The sequence below is a fragment of the Xiphophorus hellerii genome, chromosome 6 (assembly GCF_003331165.1).
Source record: "Xiphophorus hellerii strain 12219 chromosome 6, Xiphophorus_hellerii-4.1, whole genome shotgun sequence".
NCBI lineage: Eukaryota > Metazoa > Chordata > Actinopteri > Cyprinodontiformes > Poeciliidae > Xiphophorus > Xiphophorus hellerii.
This window is the reverse complement of record NC_045677.1, coordinates 20,553,607-20,566,045: the sequence shown is the minus strand read 5'-3', so window position 1 is coordinate 20,566,045 and position 12,439 is coordinate 20,553,607. Positions and strand designations below refer to the sequence as shown.

General features: G+C 37.5%; 3 protein-coding genes across 3 annotated transcripts; all 3 read right to left on the bottom strand.

Moving 5' to 3' along the window:
* Positions 1–10: 10 nt before the first annotated feature.
* LOC116722239 (plexin domain-containing protein 2-like) lies at positions 11–1,798 on the bottom strand. The gene is made up of 3 exons (XM_032566445.1): positions 1,476–1,798; positions 858–1,015; positions 11–545 (listed from the first exon to the last, which is right to left on the bottom strand). Exons 1-3 carry the CDS (start codon positions 1,669–1,671, stop codon positions 330–332), a joined length of 570 nt encoding a protein of 189 aa, XP_032422336.1. The 5' UTR covers positions 1,672–1,798; the 3' UTR covers positions 11–329.
* LOC116721911 (plexin domain-containing protein 2-like) lies at positions 1,721–5,897 on the bottom strand. Its single transcript, XM_032565943.1, is given in 11 exon segments — positions 1,721–1,725; positions 2,501–2,571; positions 2,928–3,009; positions 3,089–3,184; positions 3,483–3,582; positions 3,662–3,777; positions 3,875–3,997; positions 4,360–4,429; positions 4,676–4,729; positions 4,731–4,820; positions 5,781–5,897. Coding segments are annotated over 11 exon segments (924 nt in total).
* Positions 5,898–8,481: 2,584 nt separating this feature from the next.
* Positions 8,482–12,094, bottom strand: LOC116721866 (12 kDa FK506-binding protein-like). The gene is made up of 4 exons (XM_032565889.1): positions 11,963–12,094; positions 11,824–11,871; positions 11,181–11,293; positions 8,482–9,680 (listed from the first exon to the last, which is right to left on the bottom strand). The coding sequence occupies exons 1-4, from the start codon at positions 11,997–11,999 to the stop codon at positions 9,555–9,557; spliced, it is 324 nt and encodes a 107-aa protein (XP_032421780.1). The 5' UTR covers positions 12,000–12,094; the 3' UTR covers positions 8,482–9,554.
* Positions 12,095–12,439: the final 345 nt, after the last annotated feature.

Sequence of the window (12,439 nt, the reverse complement as noted above, 5' to 3'; positions counted from 1 at the left end):
AAGTGACACTCAAACATGACATTCCTCTCTGTGAAGTAGGTGCAAAAGGAAAATAAAGGGTATCTTTGAGGGAAGAGCTTTTAGCAAGATCACCTCCTGCTCTCTGGACTGAAAGCCAGAGAGCAGGATAAAACCAAGAGTTTCTTCCTTTTACATAAGACAGTTCAGCTCACCAAGCCAATGCACTGTTGAAATATCCTCACTGAGGTTTCGTGTTTTGTTTCTGCTCTTTGTTCCTAAAGTGAACTCGTCTGTTATCCGTAAGACAAAACAAATGTTACACATAGAACCAGCTCTGCCCTGAAGCCCAAAAAGACTTACAGCTTTGGTCAGGAACTTTCTGAGGCAAGAAAGCATTCTCTTTGATCGGGAACTACAAACCCTTCTTTCTGCTCGCTCTCTCTTCTATCTGAAATAACAAAAGATTGTTTGAGGTCGATGATGACAGAACCTTCTCTGTCGTGACCGGGAGTTTCCACTTCAGCATAGGATGGCCGACCGGAGCCCCGTCTGAACTTCAGGATTGGCCAGTGGGTTGGACGTCTCTGTGGAGGATTTAAAATGATAGTAGACTGTTAAAAAACTGATTGAGTTGGAGGTGATTTGATTAATTATTTTTAAAAAGCATTTTTTGATAGCATTAGGGGAAGTGATACATAAAGACACTTTTGTTAAACCTGATGTTGAACAAAAACCATTAATAACGTAATGTTGTGGTTTGATGCTTGAGAACTAAACTGGAATATTCTTGACTTTATAAGAAGAAGTAAAAGACATTGCTGTCGAAATACATTTTTTTATTTTTTTGAGGATTTTGGTGCTTAATGACAAAAACATTTTTGAGGAGCCACACTGACCTCCATGAAGAAAACACTGGCGCTGCTGGTGGGGTGACTGTACATGTAGATCGATGTGAGAACAGCTGCTAGCAGTACTATCATCATTATGATGACTCCTGCCAGGAGGCCTACTGGCACCACTTTCTCGCCCTCCTCTATCCTGTCAGTATTTCCATCTGTAGAGAAGACATTCAAATTGCTTATGAATTAAATGTTTTGGTTTTTTTTACAAAGTTTAATGTTATCACATAAAAATATCCTGTCAGGTACATCTAACGGTGTACCTAACGTTAGATGGTACACCGTCTAACGTGTACCATCTTCCCACATTTTTTCAAATGTGGGAAGAGGAAATAAGTTCTGTGCAGGGCTTTCAATAAGACGTCTGATATATGTCAAGAATATACTGTAGCTGCAGCAACACCAAATCAGCAGAAATAGTCTGTGCTCTCTTTAAAAAATTTCAACTAAACAAAGGCCATGTTCACACCCTTTTGCCTGTAGAGGTCAGTGTGTAGCTATCGCTGATAATAAAGGTGCAGAAAATTCCATTTAGATGAAAACTGCTAAATGATTTAAACTGATCAGTATTTTCAGAGATTTGGATGATATTTTCCAGAAATATTTGAACTTTACCATTTACAGGTGTGTTGGCTGGTGGCTGTTCACTTGATTTGTCCCTGCTGCCAGAACTGCTGTGTGATAAAAGCTTATTGGTGGTGGATGTCTTCCTCACAGGAGTGGGAGTCATGTTTAAGATCCTCTGCTGCTTTGAAGTGGATGTAAAAGGAAACGACATGCGGCGGGATGTTCCATTTTTGATGTTTGTCATCGGGAGACATCGTGGATCCGGCCTCTTTAACAACACAGAGCCACTGCGATTAAACTGGGAAATAAATAATGCTAAGGTCTGACTGAGATAAATTTTCTGTTACTAACTAAAAGGCAAAAATGTGAAGAACCTCCTCTAGGCAGTATTAAAAAATGAGGATCATTAAATGCTAGCTTTGGACAAAACCTTTGGATCCTTCCTCTTTTCCTTTTGCCCGGGATCGAGCGGCGTTCTCCATGAGCGACCCGCAACCGCGTGCTGTTAAAACGAAACAACAACAAAACGTGTTGACGTCACAGATCACGGAGTTTAATCTCATACAAAGCAATCGACAACAAAGCTGCAGAGGTACAGAGATATACATTTTATACAGACAAGAGAACAGACAACACGAAACACAAAAGACAGACAAAGGCGCCCAAAATGTGGAGGAAAAGATGGAAAAAAAACCTCTCCCTCTGGCTTGCTGACCTGTACTTTTTAATGAAAGAGGTGTTTCCCTATTTAATATATGCAGTCAAGGCGTTCCGTTCTTTGACCAATTAGAAACTTAGAAACTCCCGGAAACTCCCCTTCTTTACAGCTCCGATGTCTGGTTTTTATCTAACCACTTCGTGCCCATCTCCGTCCGACCTGGCCGAGAGGCGCCAAGAAGTCTGTTCTGCTCTCTCGGAATTGTAAATTTTATTGCTGTGTCTGTCAAAAGGGGGAGGAAAAAAGGCCCTGCTTTGTCTGCTGAATTCCCAACTGCTCAACAGAAACTATTCCAAATTAAAGTGTTGGCTATACCTTTACACATGTCGTGGATTAGCTATATTAAGCACCAAACAATAATTATTTTCTTTACAGCAGCCGAGGTCAACCCATTCCTGACGATTTCTGTCAAAGCCACTGGAACATCTGAGGAAGGAAGCAGTGGCTCCGTTATGTGGCTGGAAACACAAAAAATCATCCACAGCAACATATTTTGTAGAAGATTAGTAATTATCTGTTTACACTTTTGGAGACTGAATTAGAAGGTAGAGTGGGTCACAAGTTCAAAAATATGTAGGAAGTCCAGTCAATCTTTATTTACTCTTCCTTTATACAGGTGATTCTTCAAAACAAAATATCATTCATGTTGTGAATTCCTTAGGCTAAATATGTCTCCAAGATCTACTAGTTGAAACGTATATTTTAAAAATTACATTAAAATATATCTGAAGGATCTATATTTTCAGTTTTCAGTTCTCTTTGTTTTGTTTTTTCCAGGTTACCTCTGTAGTCGACTACACCAGCTGCAGTCAAACCCAATCTGAGAGGTGACACATGGGCTGCAGCTGGAGAACTGCAGACATGCTGAGAATAAAGATACAACAGAGATGTATAAAACGGAAGAAAAGCTTAAAACAGAAAATACCACATGGATGTTACTTACTTGGGAGAGGGAGCAGTTCCACTGCGGTAGAGTTGGAGATATTCGACTTTGGAATGTTTATTCTATGATACTCGTAGATGGTTCTCCGACGAACATCTAAGGTGTGTTAAAAAAAAATCCATAATATTTTTAATAAAATAATAACCTATTTTATAATAATGTCTTAAATAAAAAAATTATAGGGAGTTAGTTCACAAAGTAGTGCATAAAAGGATAAAAGGACGACAAAATGATAAATTGCAGGCTAAATTATTCAATAGTTTTTGTCTCCTATATAAAAGTTATGTTAAGCATTAAAACCCATTTCTTTTTTGCAGTTTCATATGTCAATGTGAGCAAGCATATATTTGTAAGTTGCACTGCTTTGAGCTTAGAGAATAAATCACAGTCTTACTATGAATCTGTTCTATGTTATGAAGCACCACGAACGCATCCGACAAGCCCACTTTCACAGGATGGTTCTCAGAACTGATGTCATTGACGGCGACAGGAATCTAAATGCACAAGACTTTCCATAAATATACGTTTTCATAGTAAAAAAGAAAGTAGAAACAAAATAGACGAACACATCACCTCTTTGTAGGCAAAAACAATCCGTCCATCACTGTGCAAAGTGGCCTGGAAGGTGAAAGTTCCTAGACTGATGCCCTGGAGGTGGACTCGGTTCCACTGAACGACCAGCGCAGTTCCTGAAGAGTGGACATAAACACAGGGTGAGGCCAATGAGACCATCAAGTTCAATAATCCACTAATAACATTATAGGTGAATGTCTAAATCTCACCTACCATTGTCATAATATAACACAGTGGAGTTTTTGGACAAGCTGGGGTCAAAGTTGGCCATCAAGGGAGCAATGTACTGAGTGGCTGTGAGCATCTGATGGATTACAGCTCCAGTATAAATGAAACCTGGAAGAAGAAGTTAGACCTGAGCCACTGGGAGAAATTCACTATAATCTACAATCAAGCCAAAATGTATTTGGGTTCAATGTAGTCTTTTAAATGTACAGTACGTGTTTGTTCTGTAGATATTAACATTTTGGAGAAGCCAAGCCAGAGTCTTGACCCTAAACCTGACAGAGAATCTGTTAAAGAAGTAAAAAATTAGGGCGATGGTAGCCCTTCAACTTCAAAGTCTTGGAGCTCATCACCAAATATAAATACTTCTGCAAATGTTGCTCAACTGCAACATCTTAAGCAACTTTAATAATAAAACATCATTTGAGTTGCAACATTTAAGGGACAAAAATATCAATAATGACTTGACTCACCTCCAGTGGCAACTGTGATTTCTTTCAGTGGGTGACCATAAAAAGGAAAGATGAATGAAAGATTCACTCTCTGAAACGCAAAGTGTAAAATTATTGATTATATTCTCATAGGACATGAAGAAACAAAGAGCAGAAACACAGAACTCTCATTTTGGTTCAAAATCTGAAAATTCATTGAGTTGAATTAATTTTAAAACAAATATCTACTTTGTACATCTTTATCTGTTTCTGAAGTTGAAATTTTGAGTTGGAATTAGCTGGATTTTAGTATTGTGGTTGTATATATTTGATATGTAAATATTTGATTATCTCATACCTCTGCTTGTCTGTGTGAGCTGGACAGAAACTGGAGGACTCTCCACTTTTCCCCAGTCTGTCTGACCGACATTCACCCAAAGGTATTGGCTTAGCGCATCTCCAGGACCGTAGAGTTTAGACGTGTAGTAGACATGGTCAACATCCTAAATCATGCAGCTGAATTAATTTGTTTCGCCTCTCCTCCTCAAACAATTCTTTAATAGCGATAGAAAATTCAATATTTTTATTCATTTAATCAATCTAGTTAAGAGACCCCTAAATACTAACATAAACAACACATGTATCAATACATATCAGATTCTGAAAAGTTCACAAACACTAAGATTACTTTAAGCCCTTTTTGAACTCTCAGATAAGTGTTTTCTCCACTGGCACATATGAACCACACGTGCAAAAAGAAAAAAAAAGTAATAATATAAAGTGACCGGGTAAACTTTTCTGTGAGTGCATAACAACTTCACAAAAGCAAATTATAAAAATTAAGATGTGGTTCAAGATTTTTGTATGCAGGTTTAAAAGGAACCTCAATAGTCAACAAAAGCTAGTATAGTTTATTTGCTTTTTAAAATCCATCTGTAAAACAATCTTACAACAATCAGGGTGGAATTGTCCTTTTCCTCCTCTGCCACCAGTTGAGAAAGTGGCTTGTGTTGGTCTCTATAGCGCTTAACTGGAGCTAAACCAGGATCCCTAGACCTTTGGTGTCTGTTCTGGAGATCATGTGGGACTGCATGCAATCGTCCCTCTGTGTGTGACAAAGAAGAGAGAAATGTTGGTCCATATCTGGATAATGACACAATGCCTGTTGCTTCAGATTTGATGGCAACGTGATGCAAATATTTTTTTCATCACATTCCAAAGATGCTCTGCGCAACTTTGATGTTTTTAGAGTGGAGTGAACCAATTGTTACGTTCAAGACACCAGTCTGAGGTGACTTGGAGCCATGGTGACACATTATTCTGCTGGGATTAACCTTTAGGAAATGGATCTACTGTATAAAGGGATAAACAGTGGTCAGCATGAATACTCAAGTTTGACACTTGAACATTGCTCAAATTGCATAAAAAGAGACAAAAGCAAGCAAATACAATATCCCACACACCATTACACAATCGCCAGTCTGACTGAGACATGACATACGCATTGCAAGTCCAATTCCCTCCATCACGCTCTGGGACATAAACAGTTCCCCAGCAGGTGCCATGTGATAAACATCCATCACCGTTCCTCCCCACCGTTAACAAGTGTGCATCCTATCTTTTCTCTTCACAGTGGACAGTGAAGACATGCTTCACATTCTTCACACCAGCAGATCCAGGACCAGGCATGTGAGGCAAGTAAATGGTGGGTGTTGTGTCTATATATCTGTCACACTGTGGTCCAAGTTCTATAAGCACCCGTCTGCGTCCAAGTGTGGCCAAGGCAGTGCTCTCATGCCAAACGATCTGCATGAACAGCAGTGGGGATGTGGAGATGGATTATTTGTACTGGAGGAAAAGCATAATGAGAATTTGCTAATATCTCCTACCTTTTTTTTTGAGTTGCCTCAAAAAAAGGTAGGAGACATTAGCACAACTTACGTAAACAGATTATTAAAGTTCACTCAAGTTTGATTTATTTTCCTTAGTGTTTTTCCAGTTAATTAAATTTCGGTACTTAACACTGTACATTTATTTTCCATTTCAACAAATACAAAATAAGATCCTCACCAACTGTGCATTTCTGTGGGATATTTATTAGGATTAAAATTGATAACTAATATATAATCAAACATACCAAATATTTCAGTAAAGAATATTTGAAAATATCCCTGCTATTCACAGAAAAATAATTCAGAATTTTAGGAACAATATAGCTAAATATAATTGGCATAACAAAGCATTTTTGAAATTTTTAAAAGTCCTAAAGAACCTGATATCAACCACTGGCAGATGTCAAATAATGGGACCAAAATCCAAAAAGCTTATTATGGTGCCAAGAATTGTTATTAAGCTATAAAAACCCGTTGCGGATAGAGCTTCATATTATCTGAAGAGTTGAGACTTAGCTTTAGATCACAACTGTGTTACATCTGTTGACAGTGTCATCACTGCAGTCATAAATAGACAGTTTCCTAACAAAGAAGCAAACAGTCCCACAGAACGAAGTGCCATTATTGTTCAATACCATGAGAAAACAGCAAATTATAATAATATAATAGAAATCTTTACCCAGAGGTGGAAAGATAGCAAAGTCTTTTAATACAAGGCAGCGCTCATTATTTGATTATCTGATTATTTTGACCGTAAATACACAGTAAATATATTACTAAATGTTTTATCTCTGAAAGTTCAAATTCATTAAAAACGTTTAAGCCAGAATATAATTTTTGACAGTGCCACGTGTTTTAAAGCAGACAGCATATATTTTTTTATTTGTGAACATACTGTATGATAAACAATATCACCCAGAAAAGAGTTAAGTGTTATTGAATATGTAAGCGTGAGACTTACCAAATGGCAATTCTTTGAAACGTGTTTGAATCTGTTGAACAAGGATCAGACTTGTAATTAGATGAACCGCGCTAATCCTCGCCATTCTTTCATTAAGACTCTGCCGCAAATAAAATCATAAATCCTCCAACTGCTGTGCCATAAATGAGATATCTAACTTTCAAGAAAAACAAAACAAACAAAAAAACCGTGTAAATACTTGATGAAAACACTGAGCGATGCTAAATTAATTACCTCAACATTTTACAAGGACATTTTGCCATTAAAAATAGCGCTGATTTTGAGCATTCGGTTGTCATCAGACCGAATGTGCGCCGGACTACTTTTTGATTATGTGATGCCGATGTCCAGACTCCAAAGCCGTGCAAATGTGGCGTTCAAGTGGTGTGGGAATTTTTAGAAAATGTTACTTTAGCTTTCCTTGAATTTTTGATTCCTATAGGGTAATCGTGTTACTGCTTTCAAATATCACATTCTTTAATTTTCCAAAAGGTGCTTCAAATTAGTTGTTCTGATGTATTTATTCGGAACCATTTTATTTCCATATACAGTATTTCTCAACACTGGTTCTCGTTTCAGGTAGTTTTCATCCCAAACTGTTTTGTGGACAATTTGAGCAGATCCGAAGCAACCATTTGACATACAAGTAGCCAGAATTCTCATATTTATCATGACAATGATATACTTACTAACTGCTAACTTCCTCAAGCGATGGTGATTAAAACAAAATCTAAACTCCAAAATACCACAATACATACCCTCTATCCTGTCCTCCTGAGGAGCCGATTCTGCTGACAGACATAAATGTTCAGAACAATTGAAGAAAAAATTAACTATTGACATCAAATACCACTTGCCTTCAAATACACTTTAATAAGCTATCAGGACTATTTAGAGTACAGTGGTAAAATGTCTGGAATACAGTTACAAAAACTTTTTCACTATATAATTTAATTAAACTGTTAATCAAGATTGAGTACAATCTAGTGTAATATATTTCAAGTATTCATTCAGGAAACCCAAATTTTAGTTTTTCAAAAATAAAAGAAACCGTGAGCCACAACCCCCTGTTCACATTAGCAGATGATTGCTCGTACTGAGCCAGGTTCTGCTGGAGGTTCCTTCCAGTTAACGGGGAGTTAAGATGTAAATTCAACGACGCAAGTGATTGTAACAACGTGCTTGTCCAGGAGTGAATGCTGCAAGTCAATGACTTGATGCAATCTGTTGGGTTTCCTTAGAAACTTTTTAAACTTTGAATAATTAAGCATACTTCACTTTGGTTATATGATTAAATCCATGACAAGAAAGCATTATACAGTTTTCTGGTTTTAATCAGACTTAATGGGTTACACTGAAAAGGAAAAGAGCATTGCAAAATAAAAAAATAAAAAGTGTTTTCACTGTGGCTTAACACAAGGACACTTTGGGTCAAAGCAGACTTGAAACGTTTAAAAACCATGTGAATACTTGTTAAACTGGGAAAAAAAACAACACAAAAGGCAGCCACTTTAATCACAAGCTCTTAGTGAGAGTTAATCCTTATTGATTCATTGCTTTAATGTGCAAAATAAAGTCACAATCTACTGCAAGGAAAAAAAAGAAAACCACACTTTACTAAAGGTGTTAAGGTCAGCTTACACCATACTACTTTTTAAAGCACAGAAGAAAAAAATCACATGAAAAAAAACCCCACAGCTTTTGTGAGAAGATTGTATTTTGTGTCATTTGCACTTTCTCACCCATGTGCTTTTAGTTAATTTGATTTCATGTGAATGAATTAAAAAGTATAAATATTGAGTCTTTCGGAAACCAGTCAAATTCTGTTTATCGGTTGTTTCAAGCACATTGATGAATAAATCGATATCGAAGGACCAGTATATATTTGTTAGGCTTTAAGATCAAACTATGAAACATCATAACATTAAGCTGATAAAATCCCATTGTCTAAACTGTGCAAGATAACCGTGTTACATTCCCAGTGTGTGTTTTTAACAAGGAAGATACACAAAAACAAACACGAGCATGGTCCAAGTTTCAGTACTGCACCATTTCTGTTACTTCTGGCCTGCTATATTTACTTTGAAAAATAGGGAATGTCAATATCATTTGGCTTTAAGGAGAAAAATAAATAAATAATGAAGCCAGATTGATCTAATGTTCACTTCAAGTTCATGGGCCTGAGAATTAGATTAGCACCAATATAGCACAGTTGTCATTAGCATGGTGGTTATTGTGTGAGAATAGGCTTCTGATTCCATATTTCTAACAAAGCTTTATACAAGTACGATTCATTTACCATTTCACCAAAAGTGAAAAATGTGGACAGAAAAGAAAAAAAACCCCAAAAAACAATACTCTGGAATAGCTTTCAGTGTAAAAACTCAGCATTTCAGGAGCTCAACCTCAAAGATGAGGGTAGAGTTTGCAGGGATGATGGGTGGATAACCCTTGCTTCCATAAGCGTAATCCGGAGTGCAGGTCAGCTTGGCCAACTGACCAAGGCTCATCTGTGGAGGTAGTGGAAAGAGAGATGGTGTAAACTCTTTAGTAAGAATATCCCCAATATGTTAAGCTAAAGAATTAGTCAATCGAAAACATATTTGTTCGCACACTAACCATTAAGTGCATCTCAAGCTTACATTAAAAATTTTTTTTCTTGATTATTCAATAGGTAACAAAAACAGAGGTAAGACTACCATCTGGCTTGAAATCTCAATTATATAAAAATTTGACATTTTTAATATACAGTATTTTCCGCACTATAAGGCGCACCACACTATAAGGCGCACCTTCAATGAATGGCCTATTTTAAAACTTTTTTCATATATAAGGCGCACCGCACTATAAGGCGCATAGAATAGACGCTACAGTAGAGGCTGGGGTTACGTTATGCATCCATTAGATGGAACTGCGGTAAAGGGAATGTCAACAAAACAGTCAGATAGGTCAGTCAAACTTTATTAATAGATTACAAACCAGGATTCTGAAAACTCCGTTCATTCCCAAAATGAATGAACAGCTGTTTTATTATTTTCCCCGAGGTAAAGTCAGTGACGTGGTATTTTCGTGACACAGTTTATCTTTTAACAACAGCAAGGTATAACATATAGTGGAGGGGAACGTTTCCTCGATTCAATAAACATGTAAAAAACAGTCTGATACTGTTGCGGTAAATCAAACGTTAGTGCGATCACAATATAGATCCACTTCCGCTATAACCATTGATTCGTTCATGTTAAATTCTCTCGCTGCTGCTCTATTCCTGTGTTCTACTGCGTGACTGATCGCCTTCAGCTTAAACTCTGAGTCGTAAGCGTGTCTCTTAATAGGAGCCATTTTGGGGTCTTTACACAAAACCCAGCGTGCACCGCGCGCTTCTTCTTCTACGGGGGAAAATGAAGTCGGCGGCTGCTTACCGTAGTTGCGAGACCTGTTGTGGCTCAATATTGGTCCATATATAAGGCGCACTCTTGGCTTTTGAGAAAGTTGAAGGTTTTTAGGTGCGCCTTATAGTGCGGAAAATACGGCAATCACAATTTATATTAAAGTTAATTACTATGAAATAAGAGATTGGAGTAATTTTGCGATACACCCTATCTTATTTTGTTGCCAAAAGTCTCAGTTTCCTATACACTAATAAAATCCAAGATGGAGATATGTCCTTTGACATCTTTACATTGGCTTTTCAGCTGAATACAGGAATTAACCAATAGAAATGGGTGAAAAATGAGTTTCATGACAGTGAAAAGCTCAACCATTGTTTAGGGAAACGTATTTATATAAAACATTAAAGAATTTTGAAACATCTTGGAAACATCTCTCAGCCTTTCAATGTTGTGGTGTTTGCACAATGTTTTACAGTGTAATCAATGCACAATGTTTTACAGTGTAATCATTGCTTGCTGTTGAATTGAATACAGAAAGACCACTACATCACAGGCTAATCAAGCTTTTATACTCATTCTGATATATATCAATATTTTTTCAGCATTTCTAATTCTTCGTACCTGAGCTACACCTTCATCCCAGCCGCGGATAACTTCACCAGCTCCCAGTTTAAACTTGAAGGGCTCTCCTCGGTCCCTGGAGGAGTCAAATTTCTTCCCGTTTGTTAGCGTGCCTGTTAAAAGAAGAAAAAAAAAAAACACTACAATTTGCTGTCTAATATTTAAATAAAACTAAGCTAAAACGGTAGAAAATTTTTAGCAGTTAGTTCGACGTCTGACGACATCGACACGCCTGCACTAAACATGAAGGTGCTGTCAGTGAATGGTTAGCATACTTAGCACATGCAAGACGGAAAGATTGGTTTGAAAGATGCTCTTTCTAGGCTTCGTTTGAGTGCTCGAATTAATTGCCGTTTTGTAATTACCAGGAAGCTAGTTCTGAATGTCGGAGAATTTTCATAATTTTATATCATTTTCAGACGGGAGTCGGGCCATCTGCCCCCGTGTTTCCAGGCTATGTGCTATGCTAAGCTAAGCTAGCTGGACCGTTAGCTTGTTATTAGCCGCAGTTTCTCTGCTTATACTCAAAGAATATTTCCGTTTGGTGGTATGATTCCCATTTGACATGACCGTTTATCATATTCAAAGTGAATGGTCGTTTTGTTTTCATCTTTTGAGGAGCGAGAAACGAAACAAAGCTCACCGACGTAATGCACGGCGACCATGCTCCCCTTCTTCGGAAAAGTATTTCCTGCAAATAAAAGCCCAAATTTTAATTCCAGTGCAGCGCCAACTGAAAATCACATGATATCCGGAAAACAAATCGAAATCAAAATATTTACCGTCTCCGGGTCTAAGAGTCTCGACGTCAACTCCCATTGTTCTCTCGATGCAGTCTTTCGTTTTCCAGGAGAACGGTGTGTCCGTGTCTTCAATGAAGGGCGGGGCTTAACTTGTCATGTCACGTGGTTTACAGGCGCGCCTTGTGTGGCAATATTATCCCGTCAAAAATAGTCCAAACAGGTGGACGCAGTTTTTTTCTTTCTTTCCTTCTTATAGGTACTTTCTGTCTCAGTGTAGTGACTGAAAGCTTATTGATCACAAGAATTTTGTCTCTAATTTTGTATCCTAAAGAAAAATATAAAACTTCAGATATCTCACAAACGAGATATTAACATGCATGTAAAGTCTTACAAAACCCTTATATTGAAGCAGAAAGACTTTCAGTATTCAAGACCCCGCATAATCTGACTAGTAAAGACATTATTGCGGGGGGCATTTAAAAGTATACTTTTGCGAGGTAACGCAAAAGAAAAAAA

Coding starts and splice junctions, on each gene's coding strand:
- LOC116722239 (XM_032566445.1), bottom strand. CDS start 1,671: ATGACAAACATCAAAAATGGAACATCCCGCCGCATGTCGTTTCCTTTT. Junction 1,016..1,475: donor AGCCAACACACCTGTAAATG/GTAAAGTTCAAA, acceptor TCTTCTCTACAG/ATGGAAATACTGACAGGATA. Junction 546..857: donor CCAGTGTTTTCTTCATGGAG/GTCAGTGTGGCT, acceptor AATCCTCCACAG/AGACGTCCAACCCACTGGCC.
- LOC116721866 (XM_032565889.1), bottom strand. CDS start 11,999: ATGGGAGTTGACGTCGAGACTCTTAGACCCGGAGACG. Junction 11,294..11,823: donor GGTCGCCGTGCATTACGTCG/GTGAGCTTTGTT, acceptor TTCTTTTAACAG/GCACGCTAACAAACGGGAAG. Junction 9,681..11,180: donor GGGATGAAGGTGTAGCTCAG/GTACGAAGAATT, acceptor CTACCTCCACAG/ATGAGCCTTGGTCAGTTGGC.